General features: G+C 44.0%; 2 protein-coding genes across 13 annotated transcripts in view; both read left to right on the top strand.

Moving 5' to 3' along the window:
* The first annotated feature begins 347 nt into the window (after nucleotides 1-347).
* On the top strand, nucleotides 348-21,966 carry LOC123706662 (patronin-like). Of its 9 annotated transcripts, XM_045655961.1 has the most exons (25): nucleotides 2,497-2,699; nucleotides 9,160-9,255; nucleotides 12,988-13,380; nucleotides 13,459-13,703; nucleotides 13,788-13,876; nucleotides 14,163-14,288; nucleotides 14,459-14,650; nucleotides 14,723-14,947; nucleotides 15,016-15,174; nucleotides 15,282-15,401; nucleotides 15,476-15,675; nucleotides 15,922-15,969; nucleotides 16,045-16,115; nucleotides 16,187-16,424; nucleotides 17,941-18,147; nucleotides 18,220-18,779; nucleotides 18,849-19,032; nucleotides 19,113-19,349; nucleotides 19,429-19,627; nucleotides 19,705-19,776; nucleotides 19,862-19,966; nucleotides 20,114-20,221; nucleotides 20,683-20,871; nucleotides 20,941-21,223; nucleotides 21,297-21,966. In XM_045655961.1, exons 1-25 carry the CDS (start codon nucleotides 2,580-2,582, stop codon nucleotides 21,439-21,441), a joined length of 4,611 nt encoding a protein of 1,536 aa, XP_045511917.1. In that variant the 5' UTR covers nucleotides 2,497-2,579; the 3' UTR covers nucleotides 21,442-21,966. The 9 variants fall into 9 exon arrangements, with proteins under 9 accessions (XP_045511915.1, XP_045511917.1, XP_045511914.1 ...); XM_045655959.1 differs by lacking the exon at nucleotides 2,497-2,699 and adding an exon at nucleotides 348-771 and having other exon boundaries at nucleotides 15,922-16,115; XM_045655958.1 differs by having other exon boundaries at nucleotides 14,513-14,650; nucleotides 15,922-16,115.
* A 3,942-nt stretch (nucleotides 21,967-25,908) lies between these two features.
* Nucleotides 25,909-27,966, top strand: part of LOC123706761 (protein spire) — a 28,870-nt gene continuing 26,812 nt past the window's right edge. For all 4 annotated transcript variants that reach the window (XM_045656168.1, XM_045656167.1, XM_045656166.1 and 1 more), the window contains exon 1: nucleotides 25,909-26,475. In XM_045656168.1, the coding sequence (XP_045512124.1) occupies nucleotides 26,229-26,475 (247 nt within the window). In that variant the 5' untranslated portion in view covers nucleotides 25,909-26,228. The remainder of the gene's footprint in view (nucleotides 26,476-27,966) is intronic.

The raw sequence follows: 27,966 nt of genomic DNA, 5'->3' as shown, positions 1-27,966 counted from the left end.
CTCAGCTAAGGATAAGGATGGTGTTAGGAAATAAAGGATCCACATATTTTTTAATCTATGCAGATTTTTGTTCCTATGTTTTTTTTCTTCTAATTATTTTAATGCAATCCACTGCGAAGATTAAAAAAATAGATATAACTTCATAGGTAGATAGTGCCGAAGGCCCGTAACGTGTACGGCCGCCTTTAGTCTGAAAGTACGTATATTTCTTGATTTAAAGTCCAGTGATGCCAACTCATTTTGCAGCCGGATTTAGTAGCACAATTTTATCTTTCATTATCGAGCGATGGCAGCACTCTTAAGCCACAGATTAAGAATAAGTTTAAATATCTAGGCAATATTGCAATATTCGATGACGGAATCTCCCGAATATTCAATCATCAATGAGTAAATTTTTATCAATTTTACGGTAGTGATTGGTGAACAAATATGTGTTTTCAGATTTTCGTTTCAATTAATTAGCAATCTTGAAATATCGCATTTCTTATGATAGATAAATTAACATCTATGTTGCTCCAGCTGCCTGTAATAAAGACTAAATGAAGTATTGTACCCGCACTCCCAAGAATTAAACGTGTTTGTGAGGATCATTGACATTCGATGTAGCGATATTCTTTAAAAATCTTTAGTTAGTAATGTTTGTGCTGGTTATATGTGCCTTTATTGCTCCCGGTAAATGGATTAGACGTTTCTGATGTTTTGGAAGCCATGGAAAGACAGGAGCGGATCCACGGCAACATGGAGGCGCCCGATACCATCGACACAAGACAGGTACGAGTTTTAATACCGGTCCTTTGCCTTTGTAGTTTACTCTAGAAATTATCATAATAGTTTTTAAATATATATGAACAGGGAAGTCTTAGACACTTAGCAATCCAAAATACATTTTATTTTAATGTTATATATTTTAATATATAAGTTTTCAAGTCATTGTGTCCTAATAACATTCATAGAAAATATTGTATACATGTTTTTGTGATATGTTTCATGAGTGAATGGTGTCACCATATTATATTGTCTGTACAAATAGTTACTTGTGTGGGTGATGTAGAGAGGTGACTGCAGGGTACTGCCCACACAGCACTCTGTTACTGTATAATTTATTATTCATAGGATGTTCTGTTCCTTACGTGACTTTAAAGATGTCATTGCCTACAAAAGATTGTTAAAATATACAAGCTTAATAAATAATAATTTCCTATAGCACCAATCAACCAAGATATTAAACATTTTTGACAAACACTTTGTAAAGCGTCTCAAGACCATGTGCAAAATTTTCTTATTTAACTTTCCTTACATTATTTAAAATGTTCACTGAAATACAACGGCTGCTAAAAATGCTTTTTTTTCTTAATTATCTTAAGTTAAACTATATAGTGACACTGATGGGACACATTTTCTGGTATTATAAAGAGTCGCATGTGTATGTTATGTAAGAAAACAAGGCAAACTAACTAGAGTCAGGGTATTTCAAAGTAAAATAGATGTTGTGTGAGTGTACATTTTATTAAAAGAAGGACATTCCTCCACAACTTTTCCTTTAGAACATGCATGTTAAGTAATAAGTTGTAGTTTATAGTCAAATTGACTATAAAATACAACTTCAATTAGAGTGATAAATGATCAAAAGTAGTTAACAAATTTGTAATTGCATTAAATTTCTTAAAATAAATATCTTACAATATTTAGATCCCACTCATAATGTATACTTACATCTGAAAAAAAATTAAACATTCATTTGTAATATTCTAAAGATGAGCTTCAATATAAAGGCTATGTACTAGGTTGTTGATTTGTTATCAATATCATTATCAATATATCACCTTTCATATTAACCACATTAGTCCAATTATACACTCTTTTATTTTAAGTAAAATACTCAACTGTCTCTTTTTGTGTCACAGTGTAAACACAATTTCATATAAAGAGACAAAACACTACTTTAGTTAATTCATTGTGTTTATACTGATATATTTTGTATGAATTCTGAATTTATTAAATTTACTGCGTAAACGACACCCTTTGATTATTATAATTTAGACAGAAATCATCTCCAATATCAAGAAATAATAATCAATGTAACATTTGCATAATAATAGTAAATTAATTAGAAACCTCACTTGGAAGTGACCAGGCACAAACCTGGGGAGGAAAAGTATTTTTTTTTTATGTGTATGATGTGATTAATGTACATATAATTAATTTGCATTTCTATTCACTTTTATATAAAAAAATACAATTTATTGAAGACAAATGATGCTCATATATTTTGTGTAACTTTTTCAGTATTCAGTATTTGCATGTTAGGTTAAAACAAAAATACATGACTAAATTAATAAAATTTGTTAATTTCTATGATAAATAATAGTTGTGAAGAAGCTGCTGCAGCCTCCGCGTGTCAAATGGCAAATGTAGGGATACAATGAGAAGTTGTACCTCTGCAGAGTAGAGTGAAGGCAATGGTGGGGCGGGTGTTTGTGGATGTCAGTAGACTCGCGCTCGGCGCGTTGACCACGCGCGCTCTTCGCTGGCGTTCAGTGATGATTCCACGATACCTAGTGTTAGTGTAGTGTTTCGCTATGGTAGCTATGGTTGCCTCTGCCTCTGGATATGGCACTCTGCGCAGATTCCTGAGTGCTCCAAACGGCGCCCACTCCGATGACCCCGCTTTCGTACCGTCCGCTTCTGTAGCCGTCTCGGTAAGAATTGTCAAACGAGCCTGGCAATTCGAAAGTGTTTAGTTTGAAATTCTCTATTTTAGAACCTATCTGTAGACCTTTTCTCTCTTATAAGATAATTCAGAGGTCAGTGCCTCCGCTTAACATATTTATCATCATTACTTTTGATAATACGAACTGCTGTAGATGCGTTGCGACCTTGGCCCCAGCACATGTGTATTGTGATTTCAATTGCTGTTTTAATGGTATGACATATGATGTCACGCGCGAATATATGTCACCAGCATGAGTAGGAGTGGTCGGGATCGAGGTTGAGCTAGCAGGGCCTGGTTAATGAAGTTATTACGTTGGTTGACGAGATTGTCACCAATTTTCTGTGTTTTTTTGGCCAGCAATGTGTCTTTAATGAGATTATTATATATATAATACGTAAAATATACATTATTTGAGTCACAGGGCGGCATATTGTACTGACCCGTCACAGCTGAGCAACGCCGAGCGCCCGAACTATTTTCGCATCTATATTAAAATTTCATATCTACATGCTTGGATTTACATATTTTTCATTTGTTTTCATAGGAAAAAACAGTGAAAATATTTAAGCTACACCTATGTGTGTTTGCGTTTCAAGTGCGAGAAATTTGTAAACATTCTGAGAGACAATTCAACCCAAAACGAACTTAGCTTCCCCTTATAGTATTAACAAGCTGTGCCTTGCAGTTATGGTACTATTGGTATGGTATTGTTTTGTTTCGAAGTAATGCTTTACTAATTAGGGCTTAAAGAGTGTTTATGAATAGGAAATGTTTTTTTTTCTTCTGGTGTAATGAATTATTTATACTTTTGTTGATAAGGACATGACGAAGGTCCGAGAACTAAACGAGTTCGTATCAAGAATTCCAATAAGGCATTATGTTGCATTGAGATTGGATTGCCTTTGAATTAATTATTGGTCTAATTTGTTTTGTATATTATGCAATGACTCATTAATATGGCTTGTTTGTGAGACATGTTGTGTTAAAGGATAAAACTTATTGATAGCTTCCAAGTGGTAAGGTATTTATAAGTTGTCAAGACCAAATCAAAGTTGAAATCAAGGTTCCCAGCACCAATACCGAAGCATGGACAACTCACCAACTACCCGTGTATGCGCCCACACCATACCTCTTTTGGCGTGGACCTTGTTAGTTGCTAACGTTCGTGTGTAGGCTCATCTATATCTCGCGTTTCGCAATTATTGCCAATAATGCTTGTTTGGCAAAGTTTCATCTGGGCTTATACAATTATACCTAAGCGGGTCTCACTTTAGTCTTATTTTAAAGAGATCTTTAGTGCCTATTAGGTATACTAAATATCAAAACTATTTATCATTTTTTTATCGTGCGGTGATAGGTAACAATGACATCTCTGATATGATATCCATTTCTCCGTTATCTTTGACTTATATGTACTACGATCTGTAATATTTGTTATATATTGAAAAATGACCGGTTTTCATCTAAGTAGAACCCAACCATCAAACAGGTGGTAACCAAACACTATACGATTTATATTTACTAAGCAAAATTTTTGCTCTGACTTAATTTAAAATATTATGTTATTTACTTAATACGACAATGGACTGGCCGACGTGTCGGTGAGGTTAATTTAAGTGGGTGTCAGCAACTAACAAAAAAATTGGCCCCAAAACCACCCACATACATTTCTACCGTATGCATAATGGTCCATAGCATGTATCAATATTTGACATCTTACGTTTAGTTTGCACTACGGATTGGAGATATCTGCAAGTCACAAAAACGCTTGTGTCCGGTCTTAGGTGGCATATCTTACTCTTAGTCGTGTATTTGATATAAACTTGTATGAGTGGCTATCCGAAGTGAGGAACAATTTCATCGCAGTCACGCATTGCCATTATTAAGAGTTTATCGCGCACTTTCTCGACCTTGCCTTGACCATCGCGCAGTAATGGTGCACCGAAGGGTGCCTCGTGCCTGGTCATGATCAATACTACCACATCTTGTTAAGTTATTTACAGTTAAATTAACGAAAATAAATATTTGCATGAGGTCCAAGGAGCCCTTTGACATACTCTATTAACTACACGTGTAGCGGAAGTCGAACCTAATTAGATCTCTTGTCTTAAAAGTGAAGTGAGTAGCGAATGGTGATCAAGCTAATCGCGACGTGGGAATTGACGACTTCATTAATGAATAACTGTGAATAAGATAAACTATTTTTTTGCAATTTATTTATAATATGCGTGAAGTTTGAATATTACAATGAAAGTTGTTTGTGAGTCTGGACGGAACCATCTAATTCCGTTTTGAAATGCTTCAAAAATAAATATAATGACACTTAACGGAAAATAGGAATAATAACTAAATTAGTATAAGTATTGGACGGGATTTCTGAACTACAAACCAACGTAAGTAACGTTGGTTTGAAGGCTATAAATGTTTTGAATATTTCACAACAACATCTACCTTATAGTTCTCTGTCGGGCGGATTTATTAACATTTCATTCATTTCTTAACAAGCCATTTAAGATTTAGTCACAGATTTTGAGATTATAATAGGTTGGGGGAAAAGTTTCTTTGATTTTTTAAATAAAATTCACAACATTTATTCATATAGTTTATTTACATTTAACTAAAGTATGTAGATACCATTTTGTTCGATAACTTTTTGCCATCTTGTAGGTAGGGACAAAGGGTGATACCATTGCTATATAAATTTTGGGGTTTCTGATCAAAATACCGCGACAATTGGATTTGGCAGTCCTCTGAAGAGAATGAAACAGGTGGAAATCTGGCGGATGCATTAACACCTCCCAGCTCCTCTCTTGATTTTTGCTGAGTCGCTAAAGATGTTTTCATCATGATTGAAAAACCATACCCCTTCTGTTGATTAATTCTGCCCGCTTTCTCTCAACTTCTTGCTTTAATCTCATCAGTTGTTCGCAGTAGAGTTCAGAATCGATGGTCCTGCCTGGTGGTAACAGCTCATAATGAATAATGCCCCACTCCACTTCCACTCCCACCACACACACCGCATCACCTTGTTGCGAGTTAACACGGGTCTCGCCACAGTCTGTGAAGCCTGACCGGCCTTTGACCACGACCTTTATCACACGTTCTTGTCGTACGTGATCCACTTTTCATCACCAGTCATCAGATTGTACAAAAATGGTTCGGTTTAATTACGTCGTAATAAAGAATCACAAATGAGTGCTCTGCTCTTTGTATATTCAGTTTTTTTCAAATGCGCCAAAACTGTTTTGTGGTCAATTCCCAGTTCTCCAGCTACGTCGTAACTACTGATATGCCGATCTTGTTCCACTTTTCCGAATATGACATCCATTTTCCGGAGATATCCGGAGGATCCGTGACCGGAGTGATTCAAAACGCTTAAACTAAATTTGTGCTACTCTTACAGACACTGCACTGGGTCCATACATTTTTTTCGCGGCTTGCGTTACATTTTTGTCTTTTTTGTAGTAAAATGTATCGAATTTCTTCATTAGATGCACTCATCTTGATAGTATGAAAAAAATTAAGATAAATAACACATTTTTCACATCAAATTTGAACCTAATATATTCATCAAGTCTATCGAAACAATCGTGATTATATTTTCTTTAGAAATGAAACTAAAATTTACATTATTATTAACATGTATTATTATTTTATAATAATAATAATACATAGCTTCAATCCATTCAAAAAGCGTTTTCTTAAAGCTTTTAAGGTTGTTCAAATAGCCGACAGTTTTTGCTTATTCGTAGAAACTTTAAGAATTCCTCGAGACCGCCAAAGCTCAATCTTATAATAACTATCATTGGAATGGGAATTGAAGGCATCGTCAGCTGTTATGGTCATGGAGCAATCGTCGTTTTTTACTGTCAATGTTATTTATATGAACGTGGAAGTGTTTTAGTTTCCTACATACCCTTATATGGGAGAGCGCAGATTCTAACTTCCATAACGGATCCATAGTCCGCAGTCCGCACAGATGCAGCGAACCATTTAAGAGTCACTTTTCTCGACATCAATACTCCTTATTATTAGACTTGTCGTAACCGTAATTTTGCTTTGATGTTATTTAGCTTAAGCATATGTTGAGTCAGTTCCTGAACCGGCCGAAGATTGCCTTATAAGGGTAGGTCTTGTTGATATCCGATGCGTGCCGACTGCTGTGTCCTTTGTCGTCGCGATGCGGTTCGATGGCTGACCCTTCGAAAGAGCAGCTTTTGTCCTCGGCTAGTTTACGATTACCTTAACGACGTTGCATTTATAGTTAATTATTATTAAACGCATTCCTCGGAAGGATACCTTGCTGCATCTTTACACTATTGGTTGGGAGAGATGTCTCGCATCCGGTGGTATTTGGAGATTAGGCAGGAACCAAAAAGTCGGCGCGTGCCTAATTAGCCCGCTGAGCGTAATTAAGTAGCATTCGGCGAGAGTTTACTTCGCTCCACTTCCTATATGGTGTAGGTTTGAAAGTAAATTAATAAATAGAAAGATGCGGTCACTGTTTCGTCGCAACAAGCCTCAAATAAATTGTTTACTTGGCTTGGCTTGAGAGTGCGCCTCTCAACCCTCAGGTCGCTCGTTCGAATCACGGCTGTAATTGGCATGTCTTAAACACAATAGTACGTGTACGTACGTGTTTCTGGCAGGGAAGGCTGATCCTAATCTACTTGGCGATTAAAAAAATATTATATCAACTGATACAAAAATCTGAGACCAAATCAAAGACTTTTTGTATTGTACGTCTTAAATGTTACAAACTGTACACATGTTACATTATAACTCCTTATAGCGACTCCGATTCAATTATTGAGTTTTTGTACTGGACGAAGTTGAAGTCGTGACAATCCGTATAAAAATTCATTCAAAAAGCTTTATAGAGTTAACTAATTTGAAGAATAATAACTTTACTATCAAAATAGCCACAAACAATAAGTGTCGATTTGTCCGTCACGTGACACGCTTGTAAATTATATATCGCCTATCTAATCCTCATACTATTCCGGAGTTTAATTCCGTCGAAGTCTGAGACTTGAAATTATTGTACGAAATTCAAAACAATCATGTAGTTTCTACATTATTCTATTCTAAAGGCCTACACTAGTAAAATATCATATATTTATAAGTATAAATGTAGTGTGACTGTGCCTACGTGTGTGTTTATATTTGTTTGTAATTATTGTAGGAAGCCTTTGTTTTGTTTAAAGTGTCTAATTTAGATAATAAATCATTCGTCCACGAATTAAGTACGGTAGCAAGCACTGGGGTTGAAGAGTTTTGTATTCAAGATGAATCTTGAATTTACAGTGTTTGATTAGCGTTTTTATTATTTATGTGAATACGAAAGCTGCGTATACGATGAAGGTAACCTTTCAAGTGAAGAAACTGTAAATAACGGAAACGTATAAATATCGTCTATCGTCGAGGGACATTCGTAAGTTGTTTTTGCACTAGTCAACGGACAGTGCATCAGATACAAGCAGAGGTGTAGATCAAACACGGCGCGTGTCAGTGGCTTGTGACGCTCGTTTAATGAAGCCCCGAGTGGCTTCCTATTTGGGAGTGTCTCGATGACCTATTTTTATCTCTGGCATGCCTTACGGGGCGACGCACGCGACCTTTTTGTTTTACGATGTGTCCTAACATTTGATATACTCGCTGTTCGTTCGTTCGTAATGACTTCCGACGCGGATACCACACGAGGAATTAGATCTCCCTGCGCTTTGGTGTTCGTTTGTAAACACAACCGATGGCATTATGGGCATAACATACGATTGTGCTTAACAAACAAATGTTTGCGTGTTGTCTGCACACATTTGAAGCCCTATAACAATGTTCGTGTTATTTTAATTATACTCCGTAAAAGTGGCCTTTGGACGACGTTAAATGGATTTTACGTCCAAGAAGGTAGTGAGGCACTGTTGTTTTTGCTGTACAAGTATTTATTTTAATATATAGTATAGATTCCGTATCCTTAAACAGACACATTCTTCAATAGTATGTATTGCGTTATGTGTTCGCACAAGGCTTTATACTGCAATAACTTGTTAATCTCGCTAATCGCCAATACTGTTTTGTTCGACCTCGCACCGAGTTTCTCGTTCATTCCGCCAACATAACAGTATCTTGCTGGCGTGATAGCTATTACATACAATAACACATTTTGAAAACTGAATATTGCTTAAATATATTTTTATTATTATACATTTCCACATGCAGATCAATTATTATTAACATCTAATTATATAAAATCTCCACATTGACCAAGGATTGTTCAAAGCGAATTCTTTTAAATAAATAACACCACAATATACAATTTATAAAGGCTTGTCGAAGTCGTGTCAAGAATGTTAATGTGATGCATAATTTTACCACTCCACTATTGCAAAGCCGCAGTAGACCAGCATTAATTGCATGTTGTTAATTAAATTGCTTTGTCATTTCAGTCGAAGCAGCGCGCGTCTATCAAATGGCTGCTCTCGAAGGCGTTCAACAATCGGGTTCCCGACAACTTGCAGGAGCCCTTCTACCGGGATCATGAGGTGGGTGATACTCTAGCTCTCCGTGCAGCAAAAATTCAAATTTTGTAGTTTCAGAGATTATTCAACAAAATTGTAGAAATGCATTGTCTAGCTTCTGTTGCTTTGTTACATGAATATGAACATTATACACATATAAAATGCAATATTACTTAACTCGGCGCATCTTGATATGATTAGATAGAAGTGCTTAAACCAGCTGATTGATAAACACGTCTTGAAACATCACTACTATAGCAAACATAAATAAAGTGTAGTTGCTGACGCGGCATGCCGAAAGGATCTGAACGATGTATTTTATAATTATTTGAGTCGTTATGGTAACCGGGCTGGCTCTTACAGTTATTGACCCGTCAGCCGATATCGTAGGAGACGTGGTGCGCCATCACGCGGTCGCTGTGGTCCCGAGTCGGTTCTTAAGGAGTGCCTTCAAAATTCTTTTGCGTAAATGTAATTTGTCCAAATACTAGAAACGCCGAAAAGTTTAATTACTTATTTCACTTCGATTGTTCTGAAGGCGTTGTTTGTTATTCAATTCATTTATATTATTCGCGAATTTTGACAACAAATAATGTCTTTTTGTTTCTCTGTTCGGAAAAATGTCTTGTTTTACTATTTTTTTTTATCTTCAAATTGAACAGCTGGTTCAGACCGGACCGAAGTGATGGCCTCTGTCGTTATGTATGCCGTGTCTAACTGGTTTTCTATTTACATTCATACCGAGTGGCGTAATACTAACATAACATAGCACCTGAACCTCGACAATGATTCGATGCGTGCATTTTCATCAGAAGTTAAACGATAAATAACTTGCAGAGTTCTTTTTATCGTTCGTGTGGGAATAGAGACGGAAATAGTATTCCAACTCTAGGTGTAAGCTTAAAAATTAAATATTAAACTACGTTTGAATGGGTATACTGTTTTTATATAGATAATAGATAGACTTACCTAGAACATCATGAACATTTTTGTAGTTCAATCGTCACAAAAGCAATATTCATATTTTGTGTAGATATGACACAGGGTTTGAGTGAAACAATTTTAAAGAATCAGTTGCTTTCCACTACAAACAAACAATTTTATTTGTAAATCTGTTGTCGGACCTTTATTATATATTAAATAAAATAAGTAAATAAATCATGTAAATTCGGTGACGTCACACGCCCCACTCATACCGCGCCCGGTACTTACCAAGGTGACACGCATGTCTGTGACGTCACCGTCGCGCCCTAGAAAGACTAAACTGAGCGGTATCTACACTGTATATATATGTGTGTCTGTCTGTCTACATTTAGAAGTGTCTATACTCAGTGATAGTTTATTATTATTCGACAAGCTTAGACTGTAAATTTCTGCTCGCTCAGGTTTCAGATTTTTACATCTGGTCACTGAGCCAGCACCTGACCAACTATAAAATCTGTATTAAATGCTGTTTAACTTATATGCTAAATATAAAGTTGGCTAATGGCTAAAGTCATATAAGTTTTAGTCCCTACCTATAGTTATTATCAATCGGCAAACGGTTATGTATTTATTTGCAGCTTGTCCTTCGACAATGGCCTCCTCTAAATTTACCAATCTTGGCATTCCGTAGCAGTTCGAATCCACATTGGACCCGCCACCTTTATTATATCATCATCCCATCTTATCTGTCTGCCTCTCTTTCTTTTTCCACTACCACTACCGATAACTCTCCGTTATTATTCTGTTTTAGTTTTTGCTCCTTTTCACTAATCATATGACCCACCCACCTCCACCTTAGTTTTCGGTGTTATATCTTTCCGTTTTTATCTTTACATTGCTTCGTCTTTGATTAACTCGCCTAGTGACCAGAACCGTTTCCAAGTGTTTGCCTTTCTTCAATTTTATTTTAATTTTATTTTAAAAGGCACTCTAACGAAACACATACAAACATTTACAGAAAACACACGACATACAAAAACACAATACATGCATGACAAGTGTGCACAACATTTAGAGGGAAACGTTACAATAATAAAGAGGAACTAACTTAAACATTAAAAGTAAAAGACACACTAGACTAAAAAACACAAATGTGCAATTTAATCATCTTAATATATATAAATCTCCTGTCACGATGTTTGTCCGCGATGGACTCCTAAACTACTTAACCGATTTTAAATTAAATTGGCACACCGTGAGCAGTCTGGTCCAACTTAAGAGATAGGATAGCTTAGATCTTTAATTATAGTCGCAATTTTATTTTATTGCAAATTATTTTTCTATAATTAATTGACAGTCACAATTATCTGTTAACTTCAAAAGATTCTAACAGATGTCGATACTTTTCGACTTAGTAAGTAATCAATAGATGGCACTGCTATGGTAAACCGACAAACGTGTTCAATATCATGATTACTACGTGTTATTGAGGCTAAATAGCGTGAAATTGAATTATTTCTACTTTTTTAATTTTTGGTGTTAGCATAGCCAACCACGTGTAACTTAGACCGAAGTGTAAATGAAATTCAAATTATAGTGACAATAATACAGTGAAAATATTATTTCGTGTCACGGTATTAAGGCTAACTAAAACCACATTAAGGAGAAACTAAGTTCGCGGGGGGCAGCTAGTTTTAATATATTTCTACTTTACAATTGTTATTATTGGTGACGAAACAATAGTGGCTGCGGCATCTTACGCTTAAAGACATAAAGACATTAAATGAATCTGCTTCGCATGTACTCAGAGCGTCGTGTAATGCAGATAGAGATCTGTTTAGAGGAGCATAACAACCCACGTTGGTCCTCACTGCCCAAACGTAAAAGAGGACTGATGTATGGCTTGTGTTCCTCTTGAAGAGATAGTAGTTGCCCTGAATAAATGTATTCGTCTATGTATTCTTTTATTTCGTCGTAAATTTTTATAGCTTCTCTTTATGCAGAATTTGACATAACTTTTGTTTTTGTTAAGTTCTTTGAAAAACCATCCTTTTCAGGTAACTTTACAACAGTTGTCAAATATACGGAAATTGTCTCTAAATTATTCGGGTTAATTCGTAAAACAGAATAGAAGAACTGGCAATAAACTCTTAACCACTCTTTTTAATCGCCAAGTTTTTGTTTTACACAACGTTTGTGAGGAGCTGCAATCATCATCACTATGTTCCACATGACATCTTAAGTAATTAATAATAATAGAATAAATTAATAACCAGCTATATCTGCTTTATCGCCCTTTTTGTGTAACAGTTGAATTATTGATTTAATCCAGGCCGAACCTTGGTTTTTTTTCCTCAAGAAACCTTAACATAAATTATTTGGTAATTTCCTTCTGAACCCGAACTTATCATATCCAACTTAACAAGCTAGGTTGATTTTTTAAAGGAAACTCGAACTTCTACTAGCTACTTTCTCTTCTTTCTCCGTCAAATATTAATTTCAAGGTTCACTGCCAGAACCTTGATAGATTTGTAAGTTACATTATTGACTCGGTGAACCTTAGCTATGAATATTGTAAAGATACTCATTAACAGGTAAACTGTAAAGTAATATTTAAAGCTTAAGCAACATTGTTATATTTTTAAGCCGCGTTAATCAATTGATGTAAGGCTTATAAAATAAATAAGAAAATAAAAAAATATGATTCATATTTAGCTAGGTTCCATTCGAGGTGTTATGATTGTACCGATCTATTGGTTGTGTCTTTCTAGAACCTTCTAGGAGTTAGCGTAGCAAATGTTTGTTTAACGCAAATCGCGCACCGTTTTACAGGGTCAAGAGCGGCTGAAACCGGCGATAACGGGCGGCTTGGCGAGCGCCGAGCTGTACTGTCTGGCGCTGGCCAACGTGTACTCCGACCCCGGCTTCCACAGCCTGAACCACACCGCCATCTTGCAGGCCCTTACTCGCAAGGGTGCGCCGCCCGTCGCGGCCGCGCCCCTCACCGAGACCGTGCTCATTCAGAACAACCCCCTGCGGTTGAGCGCGCACCTGGCCGTCACCGAGGCGCTCATGGCGGTGTACGCCCGCGAGGTGGTCACCCCGGAACGGGTGGCGGCCGCCGCGCTGCGTTTCGGCGGAGGGCCGCCCGCCGGCGTCGCGTCGCCCGAGGACGGCCTCCTCGTCTGGATCAACGCCGCGTGCGCGGCTTTCAACCGGGCACGGGTACGTACGCGAGTCGGTACTGACGAGTCGAACGAGTATAATCGTAGTTCGCTTGATCGAGCGTCGCGTGCGTCGCAGGAGGCGGGGTGCGCGGAGGTGGCCGGCGTGCGTAGCGTGGAGGAGGTGTGCTCGGGGGCGGCGCTGGCGGCGCTGCTGGCGTGGTATTGCCCGGGCGCCGTGCCACGATCCGCCGTGCGCGCCGCGCCGCTGGCCTCGCTGCACGACTCGCTGCACAACCTGTCGCTCGTCTACGACTTCTGCCGCGACCACTTGCCGCACAACTGTTTCCACATGCTGCCGGAGGACGTAACCTACATGCGCGGGTATGTCTTCCGCGCCCTCTCTCTCTCGAAGGGCTCGCCCTCTGTCGCGTCGACGGCCGACGGCTGACGGCTGACTCGTTGCAGGTCGATGCGGCAAAACCTGGTGGCGTTGCTGGCGGATCTGTTTAACCTGCTGGAGGTGCACCCCGTGCTCGCCGTGCAGCGCTCTCGCGGTCAGTACCCCTCGCCTCGCTCCCCTCCTCACCTCACGTCCGATACGATAACTTTGCCATCTCGATCCGAATCGGGTCTGCGATAACTATATGAGCTTTTAACCGTCCGTCCGTCGAATTCGACGCCCGCTACGAACGCTGTTGCATGCGCTGGGAGTGTGTGGTCATAATGTCGGGCTCCGCTACTAATTCGAATGCGACTAACGTCCGGTTGCGAGGCGTCTCGCGGAGCGCGATCGTTTAACCGGAGCGGACTCGCTCAGTAGTGATGTGGTATGTGGTGCAGCGGGTCCGTCGGGGTCGGCGGAGCGGAGTAACGCGTGGGGCGTGCGTCACTCGCGCCATCTGCCGCCGCCGGACCCCGTGCCCATCCCGCGCCTCCGGGACTCCCTCGACGACCGGCCCTTCGCAGGTACCCCGTTCGCTCGCGTGTGTGGTCTCGTAGTGTGCACGTAGAATTACTCGCTTTTCACCGCTCCTCCACGCTTCGCCTTCGCCCAATGCATGCAAACGCTTCCGCTCTGTCGCCTCGTTTGATGTTCCTCTCCGTTTCGATGCGTTTGACGTCCGAGTGTGTTTTAGAGCCGTTGAGAGACCGTGACGACGGAATGATGCATTACGCAGACGTGCACGCAGGGTCTCGGTCGCCGTCGTCCGGCGGACGAGCGTCGCGGGCGGGAGGCGCGGGCGGAGACGACTTCGTGATCCACCGCGGCAAGGCGGTCACGACGCTGTCGGCCATGTTGCGGCGGGAGCTGAACGAGGACGAGAGCGGTGAGTCTCGCGATCGGGCGACGACGTCTCTCGATCGTCGACCCGCGTCTCACCCGACCGCGTCCATTTCAGCCGGCGAGCAGCAGGCGACGGCGGCGGGCAGACCGTCCAAGTGGGGCTCGAGCCGCGAGGGCAGTTTCGCCGGTCGTCGCTCGCGCCGCTCGTCCGTCACCGACGACAGCCAGCTTACCGTCGAGAACTTCGGCGGCTCGGCCGGCGTCAACCACTTCGCGCAGCGCAACCCGCAGAAGGACCTCGCCACGCTCGATCACCTGGTCGACTTCGCTCCCAACCGAGGTCGGTCCCGATCCGCGCTCGGCGGTATCGCCTTCGTGGCACCGCGTTGACCTTCGGCCTGCCCGCAGGTAACCCGTGTCACAACCCGCCGCTGCGTTCGTCGCGGCAGGACATCCGCGGCTCCCTGAGCCTGGCGCACGACGAGACCAACGGGGAGCGCTCGCCCCCTCCGCCGCCCCCGCCCCCGGCCGGCGACGGGCCCGTCCGCGCCAACGGCCAACAGAGAGGTGCAATAGGGCTCCAACAGAGATACATTATGATCACATACTCGCGCCTTTTCCCGCTTCGCTCTGACCGGTTGTGCGCGATCGTTACATAAAGACGTGTTGAGCAGGTCTGCAAGCGAGCGGCGGCCGGGAGGACAGGGAGAGGCGGAAGAGCGCCGCGGGTCCGGCGCAGGGCGGCACGACCACTTGGCACGAGCACTTCCTGCAGCACGAGCACCAAGGTCACAGTGAGTGCAACCGTCAAGCAAGTCGCGACCGAAGTTCGGCCGACCGAGCGCGACTGAGCCGCCGCCTCTTTCAGACGGCGACGAGGAGACGGAGGAGAGCGACGGAGGCGAAACGGGCGCCGGGGGCGCCATGGCGGCGCAGCTGAACAACATCCGCCTCAAGCTGGAGGAGAAGCGGCGTCGCATCGAGCAGGACAAGCGCCGGCTCGAGCAGGCGGTCGCCCGCCAGCGGCAGAACCTCGGGCACCAGGCCTTCCTGCAGGCCGTCACGCGGGTGAGCGCCTCGACCTTCCCTCCGGACGTAGGCTCCGTCGACCTCGTTAGGCTGGATGTTTGCAAAGCCGGCCGAGGCGGTGAGTGGCCGAGATCCGTTTTGTCGGTCGGTCGTCGCCATCTTTCGATATCTGTTTCGTTGCCCGAGATCCATTTCGCTCTCATTTCGTAGTCGAGCGCACGCGCACGTTAGAGTTAGATAGTTGAACTCTTTATTTGGCGCTTGTGTGACGGTGGCATGTTGCAGGGCAAGTCTCGCGGCGCGGACGCGGCCCCCTCGCCGGACCCCTCGCAGGTGAGTGCCTCGAGCCTCGCCGTCTCCGACGAATCTTTGGACCGTCGGTCCTCACGACGTTTTGTGTCGATTCAGGAGCCGGCGGAGGCCCCGTCGAGCGGCGCGGAGAATTCGGCCCTGGAGCAGTACCGGCAGTCCATAACCAGGTCGGTCGACGTCTCGCGGACTGTCCCCCTCCGCTCGCTCCCCTCTCGCTCACCCGCTCCCGTGCTTGCAGAATGAACACGAGTCTGCAGGACATACAGAGCGACATAGCGCGTCTCGCCACGCAGCACAGTCAACTTCAACAGCAGCAGCAGCAGCAACAACAACAACAACTCCAACAGCAGCAGCAGCAGCTCCAGCAGCAATTGCAACAACAGCAGCAACAGCTACAGCAGCAGCTTCAGCAGCAGCAAGCGAAGCAGTTGTTTCAGCAGCACTTTGATCAGTATCAATCGAATATTCCACAGTTGGTGAGTGGGATTGATGATTTAATTTATTATTGATTATGAGGCTATGAGGCTATGAGGTTCGTCGTAGGGAATGAAGTAAACACGTCCATCTCGTACGGATGGAGATATATCTTGTGTAATTGCACCCGAGACGAATACTCTATCACAGTTAGAAAATAATTATCTTATTGGCAAAAACTCCCAGTCACTATCACAACCACAACACTTATCTAGGAATAAAGAAAGACCTAACCATGGAAATGATCGATCAAGCTGCGCCGACGCGATAAGATCTAACCAGAATACTTATAATATACCAATACCTACAATTGCAGAAATGTTAGTCAAACAAGCTGAAAAGTTTGATAAACGAACTGATTGGAACTCATATCGAGAACTGGTCTATGACAGACTAGACCTAAAAATTGCCTTAAAATTGAAGCAGACATTGATCACGCTGGATGTCCACGCCCGAACTCACTGCTCGTTTGCCACAGAGGAAGACCTACTCGGACATCATAAGACAAAAAATATTAGAAAAACGTCGAATATGGCACAATAGCAGATTGACATAATTATGACAAAAAGGTTTAAAATCCCTAATATCCGAAGCTAACGAAGCAGCCTTGAGTAAATACCTGAAAGGATTTACAACTTGCAACTTGCAACTTGGAGAGCTTGCAAAAACCTAGCTCGACCACTACACCAAAAGCCACCACTACGAACGAGGAACGGGCAGTGAATTAGAACGGAACGAGAAAAAGGTGAAGTTTTTGCTAATCATCTCAGTCAAGTATTCAAATCGAATGACCTCAGTCCTAATGTAGATGAATTGGATATCGATCTAATCATTGACCAAGACCTGCAACTTGATCTACCATTAAAACTAGTGACTCCACGGGAAATTAATCGCAACATCCAATCTATGGACAATAGATAAAGCACCGGGCTATGACTTAATAAACAAAAAGTTCCTCGAAGAATCACCACGCAAAGCGATAGTGTACCTCACAATGCAAATTATTTGAGAAATGTCTACTACAAAGAATGCTGAACATAATAAAACAAAAGCCTATCATACCAGATCATCAGTTTGGCTTTAGGCAAAAACATGCCACAATAGAACAAGTCCACAGAGTATGTAGAAAAATAAGAAGCTCCTCGAGAGAAAAGAATACTGCTCATCTGTATTTCTTGACGTACAACAAGCCTTTGACAGAGTGTGGCACAACGGTCTTCAAAATAAAATCCTTATTGCCACACACATTCTATAGGATCCTACAATCTTACTTGTCTAACAGGATATTTCAAGTTAAAGAAGGTGCCAGCACATCCGGTTTTTATGAAATTTGCGCAGGTGTGCCACAGGGCTCCCGTACACACTGTATACACACGACCTACCACAGAGCCAAGAGATTACTATCGCCAATAGAAGTCCCATTGTGGCCTCTAAAATCCTACAAAATGGCTTAAATAGGGTAGAAAACTGCTTGGCCAAATGGAAAATTGCAGTTAGTACCTTTGCATAATTTTTCAGCACAGCCAGTTCAGTTCGGCGCAGAACGTTTCGCTGTCGGCGGGCGGCGTCTTCGGCTCGTCCCCGCAGCTGGCGATGGAGCCGCAGTACCGGCCCATCGAAGCCGCCTTCCTGTTGCACGACGCGCCTCTGTCCACGCCGCAGCGCCGCACCTGGGCGCAGCACGCGCGTCTGCAGCAGGAGCACAACGAGCTGCGAGGCTGGCAGGTGCGCCCCATCCCGTCCCCGGTCTCGGCCGCCTTCGACCGTCGTCCCCGTTGACCGCGATTCGTTTTTCAGCCCTCCCGGCAGAGCCAGTCGAGCGAGTCCTACTCGCCCTACTCGGAGAGCGGTCGCGCCTGGCGCTCCCCGTCTCCGGCGGCCGGCGAGCGCGGCGGCCGGTCGCCGCAGGGCTTCGTTCTGCACGACCGGACCGCCGCGCCCAACGGCGAGGTGCGGCACGCCAGCCTGGCGCCGGACACGCCTCCCCCCAGCCCGCGACGGCAGCGACCGCCGGCGCCCTCGCCGCCGCCGTCGCCGCCCGCCGACATGGAGCCGCAGAACATCTCCTTCATCGGCGCCGCCGAAGACGAGGCGCTCGGCGGCCTCGGCCGCCTTCACATCTCGTCGGGCACGCGCACCTACCGCATCCCCTCGCCCACGAGGCCGCCGCTCTCGCGGGACTCTTTCCGTCGGGAGGAAGCGAACGAGAAGGGCTTCTACGTCTCCTTCGACGACGAGCAGCCCAAGCGCGCTAAGCCGCCTCTGCGGCAGAAGCGCGGCTCGCCCCGCGTGGACCGACCCGACGACCGCGTCGACGCCCCCGACGCCTGGCCGGACGACGACTTCGTCGTGCACAGGTACCCGTCTCCCTCCCTTCCGACGGACGAGCCGGACGTCCACGGCGACTAATGATCCGCCGCGTGCAGGAATTCACACCCCGAGTCGAGACCCGATCGACGCGAATCGCCGGCGCGGGAGAACGGCTTCCCTCGTGATGAAGTCGCGCGCCAGACGCGGCGGCCCGCTCACGCCCCGCCGCCGGCCGCCGCCGCGCCCACTCCGGCTCCCGCCCCCGCCGCTCTAGTCGTCGGCGAGGTGACGCCCGACCCGGTACGTGAAGCGCGAGACGCCTCGCCCTCTCGCCCCGGCGGTGCGAAGGGCGCGCTCGACCCCCGCGTGACCTGTTACAGAACGGCGCGGAGGAGATGGAGCGCAAGAAGGAGCGCATCATGTTGCTGTCGCTGCAGCGGCGGCAGCGCGCCGAGGAAGCGCGGGTCAAGGCCGAGGCCGACGCGGCGGCGAGGCGCGCCCGAGAGGAAGCCGCCGCCGAGCTGAAGGCGGCGCGCCGAGAGGAGCAGGCGCGACGTCGCGAGGCCATCCTGCATCAGTACAAGCTCAAGAAGGCCATCGAGGAGGCCGAGCGAGAGGTGAGAGACGCTCCGCCTCGATCCGTCCTCCGCGTCGATCGAAACGATCGCAAAAAGTTTAAAATTCGACGGGTTTCAGGGCAAAGTGCTGGACAAGACCGAGTTCCCCGACGCGCCGTCTCGGGCGGGCGGGAATCTGACGGGGGCGACGGGCTCGACGCGACTCCGCGGCCGAGCCGCCGCCCGAGCCCGCCCCAAAACCATCCACGTGGACGGCGGCGCCCTGCACGCCGCCGAGGGCATGCTGCGGCGTCAGCCCTCGCACGCCAGCCTCGCAGGTGAGCGCTCGGCCGCGGCCGTTCTCTCGTTCTTAACCTTACCGACCGCGAGTAGTGCAAGTGGTGTGTTGTGGCAGGAGGCGCCGGGCGACGCGACTACTACCGAGGCTCGCAGGACGACCTGCAGGACCGGCCGGCTCTCGCCAGAGGTGAGGTGGCTTCGGCGTCGTCGACGTTTCGAATATTACTTTCGGGTCGAATTAGACGTCTCTCGTTACTCGCGTCTGTCTCCAGGTCCGCCTCCGTCGGAGTCTCCGGGCGAGGAGCGCGGCGTGACGTCGCCGGGCAGCTCTTCCGGCGGACCCCTCGCGCGCCGCGGCTCCTGCAAGACCTCCAGAGGTAGGCCGTCTCTCGCGTTTCGAGCGTTCGCTTACGAGGCTGGCTATTATTTGTATTCTCCAGACCTTCGATCCCCCTCTCCCCCGATCGCTTCGACTCCGATCGGAATGTTTAAATGGACGGCAGCCCTGCCTGTGCGTGTTTCAGAGCGCGGGGCCGAGGAGCCGCCGCCTGCCCGCGGCAGGTCTAAGTATTCCACTTACCAGAGTAGCTTTAAGGCCGGAAGGAAATCTAGCTCCCTCGTCAACTTGTGCGGTAAGACCCGTTCATTGGCCGCGCCTTCGCCGCACGTCCGCCGTCGGACGTCCGCTTCTTCTCGCGCGGGCGCGCTCGTCTAGCGAGCCGTCTCTCCTCTGTTCGGTGGCGGGTAGTGGGTTGCATGGAGTCGCGTCTCGGTGGTGGCACCTTTCGTACTTCTCCCCTCCGTCTCCGTTCCTTTCGATCGGCCCACGCTTCGTGTCAACCTTCCTTTCCTTAACATTTTATATTTGTTTGCGGCTTCGCTTTCTGTCCCGCGTGCGGTCGTTTGCTTCTTCCCGCACGTCGTCATCGCCTTCAGAACTCGTCACCCGACGTCGATAGCGAAGTGTGAGAGCGCGTCGAAGGCGCTTCTGAGAAGTCGCTCGGCCACCGTCCGTGCTGACCTATCGTCGTCGGGTGGGCCACGGGCTCCGGAGCCCCGCGTGTCACGTGTCATGTGTCGGGCGTGTGCGCAGACTCGGGGCTGGGGCGCGCCACGCCGCCTCGACGCGCGGCGTCGCCGGGCGTTCGGACGCTGGGCTCGCCGTCGTCTCCGGCGTCGGGACCCGGCTCGCTGCCCGGCGCCATCGGCAAGCGGCGCCAGCCCGCCCACGACGACGTCTCGGACGTCTCCTCCACGCACTCGTCCATCGTGGACTACTCGGGTGAGCCATGCTCCGTCCTCGCGGGCGATATCGTTCGGGCCGAGCGTTACAGACCGAGGGATGATTCAGGTCCGCGGCTCTACAAGCAGCCGGCGACGAAGTCGAACCGCGGGATCATGCTGAACGCGGTGGAGTACTGCGTGTTCCCGGGCGCCGTGAACGCCGAGGCCAAGCGGCGCGTGCTGGAGGAGATCGCGCGCTCCGAGAGCAAGCACTTCCTGGTGCTGTTCCGCGACGCCGGCTGCCAGTTCCGCGCGCTCTACGCCTACTGCCCGGACACGGACCACGTCACAAAGCTGTACGGCACCGGCCCGCGCTCCGTCAACGAGCGCATGTTCGACAAGTTCTTCAAGTGAGTCCGCCCCCTCCCCTCTCCGTCTCCTCTGGCCCCGCCCCCGCTGACCTCCTTTCGTTTGCGGTTGCAGGTACAACTCGGGCAGCAAGTGCTTCTCGCAGGTGCACACGAAGCACTTGACGGTGACCATCGACGCGTTCACGATACACAACTCGCTGTGGCAGGGAAAGAAGGTGCAGTTGCCCAGCAAACGCGACATGGCGCTGGTCATCTAGGCCTCCCCTCCGGTCGACGGTCGGCCTAGCCGCCTTTTCGCCTTCGACGCGACGCAAACTGAGCTTTAAAAGACATTTATTTTAAATTTAACGCGAATATTCCCACGACCGACCGTCGCGGGCGCAGAGCGTCAGTCGTTCGCTTGCACTCGCAATGGGGCCACGGGAGGGGGCCACGGGGGGGTGGCAAGTTAACTTCACTAACCGCTTGTGGTCTAACTCGTCTCCGAACGTTGCGTTCGAAGCGTTTACGTGTTTAAGTTAAATTTTGTACCGCTTGTATAGCTAAACTGAGGACGAGGCGCTCCACGTGCTCCGCCAGGACTGCACTGCCTTATTCTGTAAATAATTGTTTTTCGTTTTGTATACAGCTATTTATTAAAGAATGTTAAAGGAAATTGATGAATGTCATTTTTCATTGTTCGATGGTCGGCCATCAATTATATTATACTAGCTACGTAATACCGCGAGTATATATATTGTATTAATAAAACGTAACGAAATAATATTGAATTTCATATTAAATCCATGTTTCATTCACCGGACCTTTTGTTGTTTCTGCACCCTCTCTCTCTCTCTCTCTCTATTTTATATTAACCCCGATAGTATCAGTCGGGAGCCTGAATTATTTATTCCTTCGCGTAACTATTTTGAAATACTTCGACATGTTTAGGTTTTAAATGAAACACTATACTCACTTCTTAATCATATATTACACTAATGACGGCTGTTGAGAATAAAACTAAAAGATCCCTATCATATTTAATTTTATTTATTTATTCATTTATATTTCATTATATTAAATAGGATTACCGTTTGGGTTTCTGTGTGGTTGGTTGACTAGTGCGGATCACAATGTATTTTGTGATATAAAAAAAAGTCCTAAAATAACATGTATGCTTAAAATATACAAGAAAATATGACTTCACAAATTTACACACGTACATAAAATAAAAAATATCAACTAAACAAACTTAAGCCTCATTAAGAGTGTGATACACAATATTTAGTAGACTTCCTAGTTACCGTAATTATGGTTGTAAAATATATCAATATTCTCATTAATGTTAGTAATTAAGTTGTGAGATAAGCGAGCGAAAGATACGTGTGTAACTCTAGGATTACAAAAAGGATGAAGTGGAAGTTATTCGGAAATAAGAATCTCATGGTTAACTTTGTCAAACGCCTTCTGAAAGACAGTATAGATGACGTCAATTTGCATTCTATTATCTATTGCCTCATAAAGATAATAAGTATATTCAGAAAGGTAAGTGATCGTAGATTTATGTGATACAAACCTCTGGAACAAGTATGGGTTTAATAAAACTATATATTTTATTGTATATGACGCGTTCAAATACTTTAGCAAAAGTGTTTACAATACAAATTGGCCTATAGTTGTATACGTAAGATTTGTCTATTAAATTTATTGTTTCATACATGGGTACACATGCTAAGATGAGATACCCAATGATAAATATTTATTGTAAACAATTGTTGACGGCAATTAGAGAATATTAACTCGATTTTAAGAAGTGTTACGGAATTACTTAGGTTACCATTTGAGTGGTAACATAAGAAGTAAGTAAACTACATAAAGATTTTAAATATTAAGACTTCTCAACAGCAAAATGGGACTCAGAGAGTCTTAAATGCAATAAAGTATGTTGAGAGACTGCTTCCAGTCAACTGTTTACTGTAGTAGTTGTCCTTAGTCTTACTAGTCTGTGGCAGAATCGTGCGGGTCAGTGTTGTCATATTCATAATTTGTTAATGTGGAACTAGGGTACCAAAACAGATATTTCATCCAAATTTAACCCTCGCCCTCGTACAATTTATAGAATATTAAAAAATTACATAAGTACTATATGTGTTGTTACATCAACTGATTAAGCATCTTAAAATAACTATTTTTTTTTAATTGCGCTAATTTGTAAATTTACGTAAACAAACACCGAGCGGTTGCAGCGCTGCGGCCTCACATCAGTTCATCGATCGACTAGTTTTTTTTTGTACAATTCTAAACATGAACAAAAAATCAAGTTGAAGAATTTATCGATGAGGTTCAGAATCGTTCAGCTATATGGGATTCGAGCCCCGACAAGTACAGAAATAAAATTAAAGAGAAAAAGGCATGAGAAGAAATGTGCATTAATTTTATTGAGAATTTCACAACCTCATGTGAAAAAAATAAAGCATGTAAATTGTAAGTATATTTTTAACACAATTATTTGGCGTGACAAATCTCCTTCTGCGCTAAATAAATTAATCCTTATTACTTTTAATAGTAACACTAAGAGCAGTGTTTATTCGTCAGAGTCCATCGTGAAACTATGTACTCAAACCTAGCAACAGTAATGCACTAGTAGCGCGGCATATTTGAAGGCGGCCTAACATATAATATGGAGGATTTTCAAAATAGACCACAGATTGTTTCTCTGAAAATACAAAGAAATAACACTTGGAGTTCACTGATATCTTCTCAATGATTTTCTTTAATATATCTCTCTACAAGTTATTTATAACAATATAATGCACAAAATAATTTGTACGTCATTATAATAAAGTATTAAAAGATAGGAGATTTTAGTCGGAAACGGAACATGTAATAATTGTAAGGATACAAAAAGTAGGTGCGGCCATATTGGGAACAAGAAAAGAAAATATGGTCGAGGTCACCAATATCTTCTCCACACTCTCAAAAATTACTATAGCGTACTACACGCAGAAGTTAAATAGGCACCTCGCTGTAATGACGTCATAGTGATGTACTAACTGCATAAAAATTCAAACAATCTTTAAGGCCCCTCGACACCCGCGTTAGTAGGTATCTATTGATTATTTATAATATCAACGGTTATCAATAAGGGCGTTAAATGTAGTTATACTTTTGGTAATAGTTCTATATCCATAGGTTAATAAAACAAATTTAGTTTATTTTTTAATAAAATGACAAAATAAAAAAGTACAGACAACGTTGACATCGCCTGTTATTCACTCATAATAGGTTCAACTCCTGATAATTCAGATTCACTGCCCGTGTATTCTGAGCAGCTGTCACTATCATTGTCACTTTCGCGAGTGCGTTGCTGGCTTTTTAAGAATTGGTACGCTCTTTTCTTGAAGGACCCTAAGTCGAATTGGTTCGGAAATACTTCAGTGGGCAGCTGGTCCCACATAGCGGTGGTGCGCGGCCTTGCCTTAAAAAACGCTCAGTCGTGAAACGGCGGACGTCGAGATGATACGGATGGAACTTTGTATTCTGCCTCGACGTCCGATGATGAAACTCAGCTGCAGGTATTAATCCGAACAACTCCTCTGAACACTCTCCTACACTAAGATGCAGAGTGACCCCACTTCTCTGTTCTCTGCTACGCGCCTGATGCAGTTGTTCCGAGGAACTAGCTGACCCGAGATGGATCACAAACGTAATCAGGCGAATATAGGTTGAATACAGGTTGAATACGGTCAAGTGGAAGGAGCTGTATTTGCGTTTTATAACGGTAGCCTTTCCCTCCAAATGACCCCGAAACTGAACGTCGTTTGATATGTCAACGCCAAGTATTCCGATGCTGGCTGTGGCTTTAAGAAGAGTGTTTTAGAAAAGAGGAGTAGCGACAAACGCTTTTTTTCGCAGAATACGCGCAAATTTGTGTCTTCTTGGTTAAATTGAATAAGGTTTAGTCTACCCCAGTCCGAGACTTCACGTATTAGAGTTTCGACTTTAGACAAGTTTGTTCCGTTACTCATCGACAACTTCCCGAGAAATACCTGCCAGTCTATTATACAGAACAGCGAGAATTTTTTGAAATTTCCGTTTTTACCGAGTAAAAGCTATTTATAATATTTCTAATAATCCGATCAAAGCTATCCAACTTTATTTTTCTGGCACTTTTTTTCTCTTTTTACCCAGTGTAGATAATTTTGCCTCATGCGACGAAGACGATTGTTGCATAACGATGTTATACGAAGAAGTGCTCGCTGTTTCAAAAGATGCATCTTGCAATAACAACGTAAAAAACCTAAAGACGTGCACGGGTAACGGTTGTATTTAATTTACTGATCGTACTGAAGCGTCAAAGGCAAAAGCGGTAGGTAGTGGGGTGTGGTGGGAGGGGAAGGACATTCCACGGACATCAACGCCAAGTTGATTTCTGCGTGTAATAAATCCGTTCCGTTCGCCTACCAATTTCCACAGACAACTTATAAAAGCGCGTCAAAATCGAATCAATGAAATGTCATTTCATTATATATACATGTATTATTTTACACCATTATTTGGATTGTAACACATGAAATAAATATGTGCGACCTTTAAATATATTCAATACACAAAAGGTGTTTTTACCTTGTACAAAAAAACAGTAATATCTAGCGCTTTTTCAATTCTACAGCGCGCTCTCGTGAGCGGGAGATAAGCGGGAGCGGGCGTTGGCAACACTGCTCAACAGTTCGGTTGAACACGCCGATAAGGATGTTTGTGTATTCTGTTGAGCTGCACGAGCGATAGCCGCGCACGCGCTTTCGCGATCTCAGTGATCCAGAAGAGTTTGGAAATAAAAATTCATGTTACGAAATCGCAAATCAACGAAAGTGACAGTTTGAGACATTTTTGATTTCGGGGTGTTCAGCGATAAAGTTTGATTTATTATGACCGTGTAGAATATAAAATTTCAATGTCCTAACAACCTGACAACTCTTAGTGTAAAAGCGGTTACAGTGCAAGTTTGAGTGTAGAAAAGTGTTGTAATGGGGCAGGGTGGCTGTACGAGGTAGGCCACGTGAAGATGAGCACGGTATGTGCGCTGGACGCAGGCGGGCGGGTGTCGCTGCAGCAGATCCTGCAGGCGTTCAATTCCAACGTAAGCGAGGAACATGCGTGGGCACTGTGCCATCAGGCGGCGCGCTGCTTCCAGCGGTGTTTGTCTTCTGGCACCTCGCCGCCGCCCGCCTGCTTTCTGCCAACGCGACCCTCGCATCTCCTGCTGCATGCCGATGGCTCCGTGCACCCCGACACGCTGCTGGACCCCACAGGTAGGCTGCATGCATCTGCCTTAAATACATTCCACTTACGAACATAGTAATTAAGTAATTATTGCAGACGATTCTATAAAATTTCACGTTATCTGTCACGTTGATGCGAAATGGTCAACAAATTTGTTATCACAGAACATTTTACAAAACAAATAGGTACCTACAGATTACTCGGAAATCATAACTTATTATGTAGCTTAATTTTTGTAACAGTAAATGTATTCGTTGTTAATATGTATACGTTTACTACTGATTTAACGTTTTCTTTCTCAGCAGGCAATAATAGTTGACATAGTCATTGAAGTGAAAATTCAATAAAGTTCCTTTGCGTGTTATAATTATTACTAATGTTATTAGTGTTGTTTGGTGTAAATTAATTTCTACCTATAATCATGATACCGCATATTTCTGATATTAAAGTATTCATTTGCTATTTTTAAAAATTTTAAGTTACCTAGGCTATATATTTTGTGTTGGATACTCATAATTTATCGAGTAGGGCTATATGTATTATCACACAACGGCAAATATAAAGAGCAAAACATGATAATGACGTTGAGTTATGTCGTAAGAAACGGGATATATTACCGTGCCCTGCGTGAATTTCTAAAAAAAAACCGCGGCTTCATGTGAATCTTTAATGTCGATAAAATTAATTCTAGAATAAATATGAATAAATTTTTTCAAGGTTTAAAAAAACTTATCTATACTACAAATATATATGTATATGTATTAATTATAACAGGTTATTTGATTTGAATGAATATTTTAATTATTTTATAACTCCACTCCATTTTTAGTTAAAGCCCGACGTTGGGTATAAATCGACAGCGTTTATGATTTTTGTTACAAAAAATAATTAAATTTATTTATTTTACGAAACGAAATGGTTACATCTTCGCTGTCTCTATGACTTTTTGTGTTGTGTTAGCGGATCCATTAGGGCGGGTCACGGTCAACATCGATTCTAATCTCCCTCCTCAATTTCCCGTCCTCCGGCGACCTCAAAGTGTCACTTCAGACACCAACATTTCACGAGCATTGCTACAATTCCTAACAGGTAGACTTTGGTGGTTAGTACTTGTCTTTACTGGGAATCGTATTTGATGTATTTATATGGAACATATGTTAAAACGATAGGAGGCTCATCTGAGTGTAACCGCCGCCCATTCAGGCACCTGCAATGCCAGAAGGCTCAAAAGTGCATTACTTGCCTTATAGGAATACCAATTCTTAGAACTCTGAAACAATGAAACTCAGCTGCGTGGGTATTAATCCAAACACTTCACGGTAAAAGATGCGGTAGAAGATGCAGATGGACCTCACATCTACGCAAGGACAAGGGGTCAGGCCGCTCAGAAAGTTATTCTCTTTCGATATGCACCGGTAGCTTGACCAGGCGCCCTGATAAAGCCGGACATAGTTAGGATTTTTGATTGCCGGAATTGTCCGGCAAAATAAACGGCATCCAGCTTATCCGGCTTTCGTTAG

This window comes from Pieris brassicae, chromosome 3, assembly GCF_905147105.1.
Source record: "Pieris brassicae chromosome 3, ilPieBrab1.1, whole genome shotgun sequence".
Classification (NCBI taxonomy): domain Eukaryota; kingdom Metazoa; phylum Arthropoda; class Insecta; order Lepidoptera; family Pieridae; genus Pieris; species Pieris brassicae.
The sequence above is the reverse complement of the archived record's forward strand: the minus strand, read 5'-3'. Positions and strand labels throughout refer to the sequence as shown.

Excerpts from the sequence above, each read along its gene's own strand:
- LOC123706662 (XM_045655957.1), top strand. The coding sequence starts at position 2,580 with ATGGTAGCTATGGTTGCCTCTGCCTCTGGATATGGCACTCTGCGCAGA. Across the intron at positions 2,700-9,159 it reads CCGCTTCTGTAGCCGTCTCG|TCGAAGCAGCGCGCGTCTAT; the intron begins GTAAGAATTGTC and ends TTGTCATTTCAG. Across the intron at positions 16,116-16,186 it reads TACCGGCAGTCCATAACCAG|AATGAACACGAGTCTGCAGG; the intron begins GTCGGTCGACGT and ends CCGTGCTTGCAG.